The sequence below is a fragment of the Aptenodytes patagonicus genome, chromosome 3 (assembly GCF_965638725.1).
Source record: "Aptenodytes patagonicus chromosome 3, bAptPat1.pri.cur, whole genome shotgun sequence".
Lineage (NCBI taxonomy): Eukaryota > Metazoa > Chordata > Aves > Sphenisciformes > Spheniscidae > Aptenodytes > Aptenodytes patagonicus.
This window is the reverse complement of record NC_134951.1, coordinates 41,249,096-41,265,768: the sequence shown is the minus strand read 5'-3', so window position 1 is coordinate 41,265,768 and position 16,673 is coordinate 41,249,096. Positions and strand designations below refer to the sequence as shown.

The window sequence follows — 16,673 nt, the reverse complement described above, 5'->3', positions numbered from 1 at the left end:
CCGGCATGCAGATATAACAGGAATAACATTTCGTCCATGTCTTCTTGCGCCTGCATTCCCTTGCCTGAAGGCGCTGACCTGGTCAAAACAGCAAATGCTTTACAAGCCCTTGTATTTGCCTGTGTTCGTGCATGTGCACTCAGACACAGAAGCTTGAAAATATATATATATATAGTTTTGATTAATTTTTATGTTGCTCTGGCCAGCCTCTTTAATCTCTTAGTACCATAAAATGAGGGATTGTACATCTAATATTTATCCTCTGAGGACAAACATTTTTTATCAGCCTGGTATGAGAACTTCAGGTTGTGGCTGAGGTATTTATAGCCGATGATTATTATAACAAGACCATTTGAAAGCTGACATCAACATTTTTCATTCTTACCTCATCCCTGATTCCCAAACTAATAAAGAAATAGATTACATTTCTGCTCCTAAGGAGTACACCTAAATGAGACTCACCGAAACAAGGAATTTACTAAGCCACCTTATCTTGATCAGTTTTGGACCAAATCAATGATGAGAATTGTAACAGAATCCATGGACCCAGGTTGACTTGTATTGGATTAACGATGTGGTACCTTATTTGTCACAGTAACTATGGAAAAAGGCACTTAAGAAACATTACAGAGCCGACTAAAGAATATTGTAGGCCTGTTGCATAGAGCAAGAGTATTAAATACTGGACTGAGGTGATTTAAAATTACTGTCAGCGAAACCATACGTCTTAATAGAGATGTTAACAACAATAAAAAATAATTAACCTTAAAATCTTAGACATTAATTTCTAAACTTTAAAAATTATCAGTTTTCTGCAAATAATCACACAAAATTAAACACTTTCCAGTGTTCCCTGGAAAGGCTGACATTGAAAGAAATAGTTTCTTTTAAAGTGAGATCTCTTCCACTTAATGAAATATTGTTAGAGTTATGGTATGGAAGCAAGTCTTAAATTTTTATGCTTTGGCAATAATATGACAAAGAAAGTTGCCTGCACATTCAAAGTGTCAGGTTTTATACTTTCAATCATCTACAAAAAAGTGGGTTATTAAAAATGATCCTATTTCTTCAAAAGAGATTACAGGCATATTTTAAAGATACCAACAAACAAATAGTATTTTAAAATCTTGTTATGTTTTTTCTTCTGCACAGGAAGAAAATGTATTTTGGTCAGCATAAACTTATGATTAAAAAAATGAAATATTGTGGTGGTGAATAATCTTAAAAGTATTGAAACCCAAAGGATATGATTGGAAATACACAGTATCATTTTATGTTATTAGGTTAACGTAGCACCATAACAATCCTGTTCGCTTCAAAATCTTGATATGAAATAAAAGATATAGACTTGAGTAGCTTCAACAACAATTTTTTAAAAGGTGATTTGTGTTTAAAGGTGTGTAAAAGTCAAGCTCACTTTGTGTTTTCATTAAATATATGGTTCAGCAAACATATTGAACCAATTTATTTGCTAACTACTGCTGCTACCTAACAAGATATCTGTCATAATGTACAGGATGGTTCCTCTACTGTGCAGAAGGTGGTACAATTTAGTTGGGAGAAATTTTTAGTTTAACCTTGTAACTCATGTTGAGGTGGAGTCTGAATACGACATGATTAAAACTACCCATTTTGCAAAACCGTATAAAGCCAAACTAAAATACTGCTTTCCGACTCCCAGTCTAATACATACTATCCTATCTATGAAGCTGAACTCGTATAAAAGTAATTTATAAAAACTGCAAAAATGGTTAGCACCCAAAAAATCTATAATCTGTGAAGCTCTAAATGATTGTCAAATAGCCACTTCAGAAGTCAGTGACTTCTCCCAATGGTAAAGCTGAACATTTGACTAGAAACTAAACGTACAGCTCTCCAAATACTAATTGGAATGCAGATGCATGTGTTTAAGACTTCTATAGCTTCTCAAAGAAGATTTAAAGGCATTAAATTATGTCCTGATGTTCCTTCTTCTTCCAAACATGGAAGCTTCTATGTTCATTAATTTCTTTTTGCTGTTTTTACTGAGCAATGAAGTCAAACTTGTCTTTAAGATCTAACCCTCAGCTACAGAAAGTTGGGATTTCCATGGAAGTGTTCCTGCAGCAACCACAGGAGGAAGTTTTCCAAACTAACAAGCATGAACTAGACTGCTGCTTCTCAACATGGAGCTGTGGTCTTTAGAGAATGCCAAAATAATGTCTTGGTCTCATGCAGTTCTCTGGATCATTCTGCACATACAGTAGTGTGCTGTATGCACAACTTGCATTTGAAGAATTGGAACAGAACCCTGAGAAAAGCAAATCCATTGGAAAAATAGATATTGTTTAATAATACCAGTTTGAGACGTTTCAATCCTTCCCTTGGAAAAAAAATGACAAACAGGTGTAGTCATTTTTTTTCTGATGTGACTGATTTCGATTTATCACAATTGCAAACATAAATACAGTTTGGGATTTTAAGTGCATATCTAGGGTTGATTACAATTAGAAATATTTTGTTTGACAATTCTACCCATCCCCCAGCAATTCAGCGTTCCTCAAGTCACCGTAACATTACTTGTGAGCTTTGAGTTCAAAAACATCCTGACGTGGAGTGATGTTCTTCCAGTAACTGCTGCAGCAGACTTTCACTCTATGGTAATACGGGTGCTAAGCGAGTCAGGTTCAGCCCTCTTCAGCCTTGTGTGCAATTCTCATCATTCCCGTGTATCCAGAAGCAAATCTGGGCATATTTGAGAGGAGTGATTCTTACTGCTACATTGTAATCCTGCTGTTCACCATTGACATCCACCCACTGATGGCCTGAGTAAACAGCGATGATCTTGCGTTTCCACTTCTTTTTGTTCGGCTCCTTAAGACGGAGATAGACGCCAGATCCAGTGGAGCCGGGCTCAGCATCACAGTACTGATAAAAGAGATCATTGGACTCATCAGAAATGCTACAAAATCTATAGACCAGCTGCCCGGATCGATCATTGTCAAAACCTGAGAAGTGGATCATGCTCCTAGGCATCATTTTGATTGTTGGGCTGATTCCCAGCTCCATGTATTTCCTTTTGTGGGGACGCTTGAGCTCAAGAACAGCATAATCATAATCCAGAGCAATATCCCCAGAGACACCCTTAAACCAGCCTTTCGGGATGTGGGTACTCTTCACCCTGGTCCACTGGAAGGAGGGCGTGCCATCTGAGGTCCCCTGCTTCCTCCCAGATCTCCTCTGCTTTCTCCCACCACCTCTGGATTGTCGCCTTAGTTCTGTGGCAACTTTGGGATCCTCTTGGGCTGCAGAAACGTCTCTCCTACTTCTTTTAGCACCTTTGCGTTTCCTGCCGTCGCCTCTGGATTTTGTCTTCATCAGGCCTACCCTCAGTCTTTTGCTGCCCTTAACATAATCCTTGCCGTTGTGCAGACAGTGGGCAGCTGTTAGCACATGCTTGGGGGAAATGAGAATGCCACTACAGCCGGTGGAGATCTTCACAGCTGTGTTGAACGGAAAGTTGGTCATAAACCGCTTGTCATAGATGCTGAACCTACTGTCCGTTCCATATATCTGCCTCTTCTTTCTCGAAGACCTTTGTGTGGTTGTGTTTCCAGCTGGGTCAAGCACTAGTCCAAGGACATTCACTTCAGTCAGGGTCCGTGTGCCGTTTTCAAAAACGGTCTCATAGGATAAGAGGTCCTTCAAGTCAGACGAGCTTGGCACTGGCAATTTTCTTTGACATTCGATTCCACATACACTCTTCAGCTCTAATTTGGTTTTTGCTTCAAATTTAGGGCTCTCAAGGGAGAAAGTTCTTTCGCTCACAATCTGGGGAATCTTCTTCAAGTGCCAAGTAAAATCTTGTTCAGTTTCTGTTCCATTAGTGAGACCCAATATAGGTATGAAAAATATGAATAGGAGTAACATGTGCTCCATTTTACCTATTTTTTTCTAAAACAAGAAAAAGAGATTTGAAAATATGCGTTGGAAATATAGACAGTTTTCTTAGTATCTTAAAAGTATAATCATGCAATATTAGCACTGACATCAGTGGAACAGAATTTAACACTCTGCTCAAAATAGAAATGCCTCAGATATTCCCTGTATTGCCTCTGACGCTTCCAATGGTCTCTAGCAAGATGGGCACAGACGAGTCAGCCAGCATCCATGGTGAGCTACCTACTTGGAAGGTGGAAACAGCTGAGTTTTACCTGCTTTTCCCTCAGTGGGGCAGTAGTCTGAGTCATTCCACTCTGTACAGCGCCCTGTTTTTATTTATCCCATAGGAATGCAATTATGTTTTACTCTTCTGCTTCTCTTCTCTACAGCTACTGGTTGTAGGTAGAACATGGTTGAAAACCACCAATGTATTCAAAAGTCGCATTCAAAGGTTGGGATCCAGGCAGAGATGGACAGACAGACTACGCTCGTGAGACTTAGGAACCCTTAGGAAACCAGACCAATTGTGCTCTTTCATGTAATGGCCAAAAAAGCAGCAGCTTTAAGTGACCTAAAAGTCACCAGTCGTTCTGCATTACCCACCCAGCTAAGACTTGTGAATCTGCCTGCTATGGAAAATGGCACTTTGCTAATTGCTTTCCCAAGGAACCAACTTAGAAAGATCTCCTTTCTCCTTTCAAAGTTTATGTTGTCTGGAGGTGACGGAGCAATTTGGGCACCTAAACAAGGTGGCAAGTCCCATTTTAAATGCTTTCAGCTTCTGCTGCTCTGAAAGGCATGGGTCTCCTACAGATCCTGCGTTGTATCTCCCTGTGTGCCGTGGCCACCAAAACCTCATTCATTTCCTATGTGATGTGTGGGTGTCTGAATCTCTCTCAGGATGTCAGAGAATTTCAAAATCCATGGTTGGAGGGGATGGATGAGTGAGGAAAGTAGAAGGTTGCGGGTCTAGGGGAGTCTTCTGGTTATACACACGCAGGAAAGCCCAGCCAAGTAGGAGGGACAAGTCTGCTGACTCATCACATGCCTGTTTCCTGCAGGATCCCACAAAGGCTGCAGGAACTGTGCTGTCTGTGCCTTACGGTCACATGTGGAAAGCCCCACCTAGATGGGGGGATGCACCACACAAAGCTAATACTTCAAATGGGAAAGACAAAAAGCAGTATTGTTCCCATCTGTAGTTGGGAAACATGCAGACAGAACGTAAAATTGTTAGAAGTCTGTGGCAGAGCCAGAAACTGAACCCAGAAGTCTTGATTCTGAGCTCAAAACATTACTGAAAAGACCATTTTTCTCCTTTGGCAGCAGTGATGTCAGTGGTATTAACCAACTACGGGCTGCTGCCATTGGGAAAGCTGCGCTCCGTTCTCATATCCTTCATTCCAACTACATGGAAACCTCAGCTGTGCAGAAAGAAAGGGCCTATGATTAAACTTTAAAAGCCAAGCAATTCAAGGATACGTATGTGGTTAAGCTCTCTGGTTTACAGTGTAACGGCAGTGTAAAATAGGGCAAAGATAACCGCTTTCCTTTTCTTGAGCTTAGTTTAGAATGAGTACTGCTACCCAGTGAAACAGCCTGGTTACAAGCTAGCTAAAGATCTAGCATGAAAAAAGAGGAGTATGTGTGCAACGTGGAAAAAGAAGTGGTAACATCACTTTAAAAGCTGTATAATAGACCAACGACTCCTATAATTTTCAGACATCTTCACCATATAGACATAGTTCCTGCCTATAAAAGGTAACAATTATAACTTTTTAGCTAACTGAGCACTACGGTTCAAACACAGCTTGTTGCTTCTGATGCCAAATTCAGAGAGTGGTTTTGTTTTAGCATAATTTTTGATGCTTTTCCCCTTCGCCTGCATGGAACACAAACTTTGACCCGGAGTTTACTTACTAAGATATACATAAAACAACATACAGTATAAAGATACCCACCCTGGCTTTAAAGTAGCTAACTCAGGTTTTGGAGAAGACATGTGGGCTTTCATAAGACATCTGGAGATTACAGTGACTCACAGGCCTAAACTCTGGGGTGTATGCGGTCATATTAAAAGATATCTGAAGGTTTTGAAAGCAGAGCAGAGTCATCCCAGGTGCAAGATTTTGCAGACACCAGTTGACCATAACAGTCCAGGTTATTGGTATAGCAGAAATGCACATATTTAAACATTAACTTTTATGTACAAAGTTACCTTCAAAGCATTGTGTTGGTTATTGCTCAATTAATACTAAATTTCAAGAGGAACGATAATTTTACATATCTATGGATAAATGATAAGGTGTCAAAATAAAGAAATGCTATGATGAGAACGTAAGAATAGCTTTCCTGGCCTGACCAAAGGCCCACCTCACCTAAAATCCTGTTTCTGACATTGGCCAAACGCGGATGCCTAGGGTAGAGCACAAGAATAGGGCAACCATGTATGTCCCTCCTCCCTCATAGTCTCTTAGCTTACAACCACTTGCACCTCATGGACTTTATACCAGAGGCAGTTTCTGTAGTGTGAGGAAACCTCAATGGATTCCTCTTCCATGGTTGCCCATTGTGTCCACAATGTTCTGCGTCAAGGAGTTCCACAGCTTAACTACACCTTGTACCTCCTTTTCTTTATTTTCAGCCTGTCACAAACTAGCATGGTTTGATGATAAATAATGTGATATTAATGTGGAAAAGCCGGTTTTATTTTGCTTTGCCCTAATATAGCTGTTGAACAGATACAAGGTATTAAGAAACCCAGTTCTTCTGTCAGGCTCAAGAATGCCTTTTCTATGTTCTTTCCTAGAACACTCCTCCCTTTCTCAGCCCTTCCTCAGGGTCTGGGTATTTGATATTTCTCTGTAGCTGAATTTTGTGAGCCCTAAGGAAAGTTCATTCACTAACTGCTAGTTCACATAGAAAGTCTTAGAGGTGCCTGGGTTGATGTGATTCCACCGTGATGGCTGAAATCTTCCCAGCTGGACCCATAACTAACTTCACTTTATAGAGAGACTTTCTGCAAGCAAATGGGTGGAGTACCATGGCTCCCTTCCGCCACTCTTTAAAAAGAAAAAAACAAAAACACACAGTCCTCAATAGACGCATTGGAGCCTCCCACTTGAAACACTCTACTCAAGTGCTCACTACTTACAAAGGCAGTCTTGGAAGCCAAGATTTTCATCACTTATAATGAACCACTTGTTGCTCGTAATGAACTAACTACACTTCAGTAGAACTGGAAGAAGTCCAAGCCGAGGAACTTGATGAAAATGGTAACTCTCATTACAGACCAGAGCAGTGGTCCTACTAGGCAGCATTGTCATTTACAGCCATGCACTTAAGCTCTGTTTACTAACCCGATCTCTACCATTTAAGCAAGGCCAACTTCAAGCATGGGCAATGTCAGCAGTTGCCATGGCCCAGTACAGGTTGCCGGCAAGGGGGGAACACAGGGCTTCCTCTTGCCAGATGACAGCGATGGAAATGTGTAGACGGCTGCAAAGACACCTTTGCAGGGTGAGAGAAGGGGAGAGAGAATACAGCCTCCAGAGGAAGGAGGAAAGGCCCTGAGAAGGCTACAAGCCGGACGCAAGAAAAAACCCTCAATATCTTACTCACACTTTCTGCCACGCTGTTCTCCACTCTTCCTCCAAACCCCAAGCTGCTCTGCCCTCTCCTTTCCTTCGCTCCTTTCCCATACAAATTTTGGGTTGGCTTACAGTAATTAGAAGCCTTGAGTCAGCTCTGTCTTTATGGTAGGATGAATTGCTTCAGAGAAGACAGAGGAAGATGGAAACTAGAAAGTGAGAGAGAGATCCCCAGCTCCATGAAAATGTTGACATTCTTCCTCCAGTTTCCAAACCCAGCTGATAACAGTGAGGACTCCCTGTTTGGTGGCATTCCAGCTGCCAGGCGTATGTATACAATTAAAAGTATTTTCAGTTCTTCTCACTTCTTGCTTCCAACATCAAATCTTTCTGCATTCACAGGACAAAACCTACCCACGTCCTAACTTTTCAGGATATCCTTCAAATATTTTGTCAGTATAACCTATCTTACTCCAGCAGAATGCATCTCAAATGCTCGGGGGAAGGCTTGTAGTCAAGCAGAAGTAGAATATGTTTCTCTTCAGGCTACCCCAGAGTGAATTCACATGTCAGTGTAGCTCAGACAGAAGAAAAGTTGCGTCCAGCTACCTGGCAGTGTTTTATCTTGGTCTGTTCAGTGCAGCCTCTGCTCTGGGGTTTCCTTCCTATTGTAGGAAAGTCAGCACATTTCAAACTAAGCTTACATAATTCTACATGCAATTTTCAGACCATAAAATATTAGAGGCTGCTACACTAACCAACTCCTTTAACTGCTTTTGGCCTTATTCTTGAAATGGCCTGAAAGTTGGAATTCACAGTTCTACTCTGACGAAGCAAAATAGAGAACAAATTTTGGAAATCTCGAACTCCCTGGGAGAAACCATTACCCTAACCTTATCCACCACTGCGCCCTTCACTCCTCGGGGTGTGCTCACTCTATATATCGGTGCATAGGTTTCGTCCCCCGCTCTGACTTACGGAGAAAACCCCACTGCGACTCCTGGCTCTTACAAAATTTAAGCAGCTTCAGCAGGCATAAGAAGAACTAATTTCACACGGCAGGCGTGACAGCTCATTTCTGAAATCACACACGCAGGGGGAAATAAAGAAAGGGGGGATGAATGGCGACGGGGACAGGGGGCTTCACCTCCGACGGGGTTTTCCCTTTCCCGGCCGCCCCCGCCGCGGCCGCGGGGTGGCGCGCCCGGACAGCCGGCGGCCCGGCAACCGCGGCCGGCCCCGCTTAACCCCCTGCCTGCGGTCCCCCGGGTCCCGGGCCGGCCCCACGGCAGCCTCCGCTCCTCCCGACCCTCCCCGCCGCCGGGCTCCTCTCCCCGCTCCTCCGGGTCGGGGGGAGGCGGGGGGGGAGGTCGCGTCCCGGCCGCTGTTCCGCCGCTGAGCTGCTCCGGGCGTCGAGCCCTGCCAGCCGGGGCGGCCCCGGGCAGCGGCCCCCGGGACGGGAGCGGGCGGGTACCGGGCGGGAACCAGCCGGAGGAACGGCGGGGACCGGGCAGGCTTTGCTGGGATGGCCGCTTTTCCACTGCCCTCTCCGCTTCTGCCGGCCGCTCCTATGCATTAACATGTTAAAGCCCAGGGTTTTCCTGGAAGAAGCCAAGGGTTTGGAGAGGAAGGCTTTAACTCTACAGCTCTTTAGCCATCCCCTGGTCCTCCTTTCCGCGGGAGGCTCTGCTTTTCCGCAGATCTGATCCAAAGGAGTTCCCTTTCTCCAGAGCCTGCAAGCTAAATACCTTGGCACGGCTTTTTTTGCCATTCCAAGATAAAGCTGCTTCCAGCAGTGACGAATCTGGATGAAATTAGTGTCAATTCCAGAAGAGCGCAGGGATGGTAGCGCGAATACTGAGGGGATGAATCAGAATTAAAGGGGAGGTTGTTCTGAAGGGTGAAGAGGCTCCTTGCCTGCTCCCCGCAGAAGACACAGCACAGAGACAAACCCCTGAAAGCCCAACAAATATGCCCCTTGCTTCCGTCCCGTCAAGCCGTCTTGTGAAACCAGCTTCAAATAAAAAAAAAAGAACCAGAGAAACGTGTCACGTTTTAGTCCTATCAAAAATATATCCATCAGGCTAAAGAGGCAGGAGCTTTATACAAAACCCTTCAGCTGCCAAGCCCAAGGTACTGACATCGCTCAGCCTCATCATTTTTTATAAACGACTCGTGTAGGAAGAACGACATCGCAAAAAAAAGATCATCTTACGGACGTTACCTCGGACTGCCCGGTCCCCGGCCCCGAGCTGCCCTGTCCCTGTCCCCGGCCCCGGGCTGCCCCGGCCCCGGCCCCGGGCAGCCACCCTCAGCCCTCGTCCCCAGTTCCCAGCCTGCCCACCCAGCGCTGCCCCGACCAGGTCTCTCGGGGCGGCCTCTCCCCCCGCGGCCGGCCTCGGGAAGGGTTTCTTTCATACCTGGCACCCCGCAGGACGAACGGAGGGGAAGGCAGCCACAGCTCCCCGCTCCGCGCCGCCCGCCCGCAGCCCAGCTCCCGCGGCTACTGAGGACGGGCCGGTGGGAGCGGCCAGGTCTTCACAGGCGGGGGAGGGGATGGAAAAAGGGGAAAAAAAAAAAGAAAAAGTAGGCGAGAGGGAGGAGGCCGGGAGGGCGAGAGGGGGAGGGCCGAGGGGAGTGGAGGCAGATCCCGGTATCTCCTCGGATGGGATGGGAAGGGAAGAAGGGGCTCTGCCTGCCGGGCGGGGAGGCGCATCGCCCCGGGAGAGGCTTCCTCTCGGCGCCGGGCGGAGAGCCGGGTCACCCGCGCAGGGACGGGACGGGGCGGGAGAGGCCGCCGGGACGGGGGGGGGGGGGGAGGCGGAGACAAGCGGGGAGGCGGAGGGACCCCGTCCCGGGGGGAATGGCGGGAGGGCGCCGCGCCGTCCGCGGCGCGCCACCTGCGTGGGGCCGGGGCTACCGGGCACGACGGGGCCGGGCGGCGGCGGCGGTGGCAGCGGGGAGGGCCGCTCCGTCCGGACCCGCCGTAGGGCTCCTGGGGAAGGCGAGGAGCGGCTGCCGGCTCCACAGGAGGCTCCTCGGGCCGGGATGGGGCTTGCGGCTGCGGGGAGTGGCGTTCACCCGACCCGTGGCCTGCCCACGCCTCCTTGCCCTCGTCCTCAGGGACGCCCCGGCCCCCCGCCTTCCCGGCCCCGCTCCTCTGGGGCGCCCAGCTCCTCGGGGACCCTTCTGGCCCCGCTCCTCAGGGATGCCGTGCTCCTCAGGGACTCTCCTGGCCCCGCTCTTCAGGGGCGGCCTTCTCCTCCCCAGCCCTGCTCCTCAGGGCCTCAGAGGCCAGGTGAGAAGCGCCTCCCTCCTTTTCTCATCACCCTTCACCCCTCTCTTTCTGCCTTCCCCTTCCCTTGGTGTCCCTTTTCGTCTCCCCTCCCAAGGCAGAAAGCTTTGGGTGGTGGTCTTTGCTCCGTGGATCAGCCCTTTGCACTACAGGGTCCTCCCCAAAGCTTTCCACTGCTACATAGATGTGCAAAGTCAAAAGCTCGTTCACTAAGCACTTCTGCAAGTGCTTAACCGGGGTAGTTTCAATGAGTTCATCTGCGGAAAACTCGGCTCACGCTAGATGAGGGTCCACTGATTTGCCAAAACCGGCAGGAAATTTGTGGCATTGCTAGAGATCAGACTGAGATCTCCAGAGTGCTGTTTCGCTGTCTTAATCGTAGGCATATCCTTCCTTTAAAAGACTTAACTTCTGAAATCTAGTGGAACCAATTATATAAATAGGTTGGAAATAAGGCTTTGGCCAGCAACCGCACCCTGCAGTTTCATTTCGAAGACTGATGTTGATTTCTTCAAAATGTAAATTTTGTTTGCAGTTCTGTTTGTGGTGGTGGTGTTGTTTGTGTGTACAACTTAAAACCAAAGTGTAATAATAATTATTCATGTGCCTGAGAAAACGAGCTGAAGTTCCCAGTTTAATTAAGAAGGCGAGACAGAAATGAGTGTAAGATAGTTAAGTTTTACAAGCAATTTGTTGAACGTAAGAGCTTCCATACTGGGTCAGACCAAGGGCTTTGCTGGACCAATATCGTGTTGCATTAGTAAAGGGCAAGGTCATGCAATAGTTCCCTCCAGCACTTTCCCTGCCACCAATATTTCAAACTCAGAGATTTTCTGAGGCAGATGTAGTTTCTATGACCTTAGTAACCTCCACTGGATTCCTCTGTCAGGCACTTGCCTGTCTTCCCTTAAACCTACGTAGATCTGTAGCATCTACAACCTGCTGTGGTGACAAGTTCCACAGGTCAACCACGTGGAACCTGCCTCCTTTTGTGTATTTTCAACCTGGCTACTGCTAGCTTCGTGTGATGCTCACTAGTTCTTTATCATACACCCTGTAGCCCCTCTTCCACCCTGAAGGATTCTAGCTAAGTTAGCTGTGGTTTACATGAAAGATGTTCCTGTTTTCTATCCCACTGCTGATGTGCAGGGGCCGGAAGAGCATCCAAAGGATGATGCAGCCAAACACTTCTTGGCACTGGCAGGTAGAAAACAAGGAGCAACAGCTACTTGCATCGAGCAGCTGTGTTGAGCAACAACTGCAGCTTGGGAGGTTCACATTGGACATCAGGAAAAATTTCTTCACCAAAAGGAACATGCAACACTGGAACAAATTGACCAGACAGGTTGTGGAATTGCCATCCTTGGTGGTTTCCAACACTCAGCTAGACAAAGCCACAGCTGACCTGATCTAGTGTTGGCAATACTCCTGCTTCAAGTGGAAGATTGGACTGGGTGACCTGCAGAGGTCTCTTCTCAACCAATATTTCTATGATTCTTTAGCTGTACAGAAGATGCAAGCAAAATACAGATTTCTGTGGCAGTGAAAAGATATTCTTTGTTTTGTTTTCTACTGATTTCTTAACACTCCGTAATATTTTTTTATTTTTTGGCAGCTGTTGAGCACCAGGCTGATGTTCCCATGGACACATTTTCATAACTCTCTCTCCTGAGAAGTAATCACCAGATCAGAACCTGCCTTTTCATACCTGAAGTAAGGACCGTTTTCCCCCTTGTGCATCACTTTGCATTTATCTACATTGAACTCCATCTACCATTTTATTGCTCAGTCACTCCCTTCCATAAACTTGTCTGCAGATCTTCAAGACTGCCTTATCTTTATTAACCTAAACGACTTGATAGCCTCATCACACTTTGTGACCTGACTACTCATCCCTTTTCCAGATCATTTATGAATATGCTTAATAGTGTAGGGCAAAGCAGATCGTTATTGGTAACGTATCATCCCTACAAGAACTGATCCCTTAGTCCTATATTTTGTTTCCCGTCTTTCAGAAAATTAGGCTAGCAGAGGTTCATGTCTGTTTATGGAACTCCAGGTGACGGGATCAGTGTGCTTCTGCTGCATCACTCTGCTCGCTCCTGCTTTTGGAATCTGGGCCGGGTCATTTATTTCTTCCTTTCTGTTTTTACCTGAAAGACTGGCTAATAATAATGGAGTTGACTCCTGCTTTCACACTCCTCTCTCTTCTCAGACGACACTCATTGAAAGCTCTCAAGATAAAGGAACATTGTAAAAAATAGTTTTAGAAAAATTAGAATACATTTATGAGCATAACTTATATTTATGTTTTTAAATTATTTAAAACTATTTTTCCCTGAATCCTGTTTCATTACTAATATTTTATTTCTTGCAATAATAAGATTATATATTTTGGATAATTCTTCCTAAAAATTTAGATTTTTTTTTTTTTTAATAATTATCACATTAAAAACTTCCTCAAAGTATAGTTTGCAAAAGGCATGAGGAATATATATTCCAGAGTACTGATTCTTTAGAAACACACTGTATAATATACATGGTAGGGCTGTAAAAATATAATTGTTGGAAAAGTTCCAGCATGCTAATTTTATCCTTCAGAAGTAATTTTATCTCATTAGAAGATTAGTGAGCCCTTTTGGTATTTCTACATGTTCCAAAAATAAGTTTGACATCATATACCAACTGAGAGATGTTCACTTGGAACTGAGTTTTGAAAGACTGATACCTACAATTAAAGAAAAAAAAAGTGTCAGAGAAAAAAATAAAAGCAAATCTGCATTAACGTCAAGAATGTACTGACTTCTATCAAAATTATTCCTGCATATCTACAAAGAAAATAAATTTAAAAATCAAGTTTTTAACCATCAGATTTGTACCCTGGATTTGAGTGAATCACAGAACTGTAGTATTCTTATCTTAGGGTAGATAATCCACAAAATGAGCTACAAAATGTTTCCAAATAAGATTCTCCTCGATTTTTTTCAGGTGGAAATTTGAGATAGGAGCTTCAACTTTCCCTGTGGGCAACATAGCCTGAGTGTGGACGTACCGACTGGGCAGCCGCTCCTGGAATGTAATCTGGCCTTACGACGCTGGAGGAACACACTCTGCTCTCATGTGGGTCTTGCACACATGCGAAAAATGTTTGATTGTAGCAACAAGGTGCCTTGTCTGCAGTCTCCGAATTGTATTCCATGTAGTGCATTATGCCTCAGCAGGCAGATATACCTACCCACAAAATATTCTTTTACATATGACTTCTGGGAAGAGAAAACAGGCAGGTACAACTCAGGAAAACCAAAAACAAGGTTCATAGATTTCAAAAAGAATGCAAATGCCTATAACCAAATTGAAAGTTCAGTGCGTAGTCTCTAGCCATACCCCACAAGTAGTCAGCTTTAATCTTTTCCTTTCTTCTCTTCAGTCCTTCTTCTACTCGTGTATACATGTACACATGTACTTTATTCCAAAACTAGTGATTACTTGGGTAGTGCAGGTAACTCCCTTTCCTTCACACTTTAATTCTCAGGCTACCTCTGGGTACTCTTCCAGCTCAGCTGATATCATATGTTTCACTTCCTTTCCACTTTTCTTGTCCCAGCAAGACTATTTTTTATGAGCTTTAACACTTTTCCAGTCTGCAAACACTAAACTTGGGATAACTTGTTGGCTCATGATGAATGGACGTGAGATAATTCCTACTGCTTTCAGAACAAAGGGATGTGAAATACAATGGATCTTTCTTACAGGATCAAGAATGGTCTCCATGGTAGTGTCTCTTCTGTGGCAGCTTGTTGCCACAGAAGCCCTTTTGTTTTGTGGACCAGTTGGGGTTGGTTATTGTGCTGTTCAGAGGTTCCTGTGACACAATGCTGACTGGTTAGACTAAAACACTGAATGAAACAGACCTCTGTTAGAGACCCTGGCTTTGAGGACTTGGAAAAGGCGCAAGAACTGCAATAAATCGCATCATTTTTTTAAAAGTGTGCACAGTGAGGACAAAGAGGATGACAACAGCATCGCTAGCTCACGAGGATTCTGCATAGACCAATGGACTATCCCAGTACAGGCTGGCGAGGTAGTTATTCGTTTTAAATTGGGTATAGGTGCACGAGGGAGTATGGTGCCAGAAACAAGGATATTACCAATGAGTGCAATGTCGTCAACACAAGAACTTACAGATGACAAAAAGAAGGAGTGGTGTGAAACTTGAGGCGTCTAGTTGTGACCTGATTTTCACAATATGAGTTTATGAACTAGATATATGGGTAAATAATAGACTTGGAAAAAAACACTTAGTAGTAGTACAAACAGATAAAGTCCCATTTCCGAGTTAAAACTATGTCAAGCTTGTGGTCAGATCAAGAGGATGCTTTCTTCAGTGAGGCAGCAAGCAAAAATAAATGTGGATATGTCTAAGCATATGACCCATAGGAGAGAGGCTCTTCTAACTGTGCAGAATGGAAGTGAGTTAGTAGCCCAGCCACTACCCAACTCCTGCCTTTTATTATTTTTGTCTCCCCCTAGAACAGCAGTTGAAAATGAAGCTGGAGAGGCTCGTCATTCTGACATTCGTATGTTTAGTAGAAAAGCAGTCTCGATTGTTCACTCATCATTGTTAAAAGAGCAAACCCTACAATTCTTACCTGATGTGTAGCATCATGGAGATTATATACATATACATAAAGTGAACATTTTCCTCAAGGAAAATTTCCACAAGGAGAGGTACTTCTGGAGATGTGTCAGATGGCAAATATTTTTATACACATGATGTGTTGGCAGGTTGCAACCAGGTACTCTTAAGGAAAAAAAAAAAACCCACACCATTTTCATAAGCATACTACTTTGAAGGAAATGGTTTCCTCCAACTGGCATTCCCATTGTGCTCAGCATACCAGCAGCTTTACTGGAAAATCGGTGAACTGTAGATGGTAATACAGCATACTATGATATGGATAAATGACATTTTGATGTGAGGAGGAAAGTGCATGACCAGAGACTCTGAGAAGCTTTGGAAAAAAACCCGACTTTGCCTGTCTAAAGCTGAACATTCATCCCCTCCCTAAGCCTCTAAATTCCTATAATGGAAACAGCATACCGCAGAGGAAAGTTAATAGAGTGACGTTGACATGTTAGATAAAATAAGATTCTAGCTACCATCAGCATGATTGACCCAACAGAGGGGAAAGAGATTCCAGGGAAAGATGAACTGGCAAGGGACGTGGTGCCTGATCTCGCTATTCAAACCAGCAGAGGGTCAGTGGCAGTGAAATGCACATCTTAAGAAGTCTGAGAAATCAGAGGAATTAACAGCAATATGTTACCAGAGAAAATGTGACATTCAGGACAAAACTGAGTGCCTGTGGTACTTCCAAACAGAATATTGAAGCAATCTTCCTCTAGAAGTATGGACAAAGTAGGAAAAGCTGCAGTAACAGAAATCGCATTTTCAAGAGCTCAAAAAAAAAGAAAAAGGGGGATGTTGGCCTTAATCCATGGGTAGTAAGGAATATTGTCTTTATTGTCAGTATTAATTGAAGGTGACCATAAACTATTTACTGCCATCGCAAACATGCCCAGGAGAGTACAAGATTAATTTTTCAGCTATAGCTGCATGACTTATAAATTGAATACAAACCTGAGGGAAAAAACACACCTTAAAAGAACCATTTACTTAACCACATTCCAGAATAGTATTCCATCAAAAGGCAAATCTTTTTTGTTCGTTCTTAGTAAACTGTAGGTATGAAGTCAGATCTGAAGAAAACCTGGTGATACCGGTTTAAAATTCCATTCACAACCCTGAAATAGCTGGATGTTTCTGCTAAAATTTTTAACAGTGTAATAGCTTCTAATGTTGGAAT

The 16,673-nt window shown here is 44.3% G+C and overlaps 1 protein-coding gene and 1 long non-coding RNA gene across 2 annotated transcripts; one reads left to right on the top strand and one right to left on the bottom strand.

Annotated features, from left to right (window-relative positions):
* Window positions 1-2,304: 2,304 nt before the first annotated feature.
* PRSS35 (serine protease 35) lies at window positions 2,305-9,987 on the bottom strand. Its single transcript, XM_076333153.1, has 2 exons — window positions 9,932-9,987; window positions 2,305-3,933 (listed from the first exon to the last, which is right to left on the bottom strand). The coding sequence occupies exon 2, from the start codon at window positions 3,916-3,918 to the stop codon at window positions 2,677-2,679; it is 1,242 nt and encodes a 413-aa protein (XP_076189268.1). The 5' UTR covers window positions 3,919-3,933; window positions 9,932-9,987; the 3' UTR covers window positions 2,305-2,676.
* A 500-nt stretch (window positions 9,988-10,487) lies between these two features.
* LOC143158987 (uncharacterized) lies at window positions 10,488-14,094 on the top strand. Its single transcript, XR_012995085.1, has 3 exons — window positions 10,488-10,809; window positions 12,422-12,519; window positions 13,795-14,094. It is a non-coding gene; the product is annotated as an uncharacterized LOC143158987 (long non-coding RNA).
* The last annotated feature ends 2,579 nt before the right edge of the window (window positions 14,095-16,673 follow it).

Coding starts and splice junctions, on each gene's coding strand:
- PRSS35 (XM_076333153.1), bottom strand. CDS start 3,918: ATGGAGCACATGTTACTCCTATTCATATTTTTCATACCTATATTGGGT.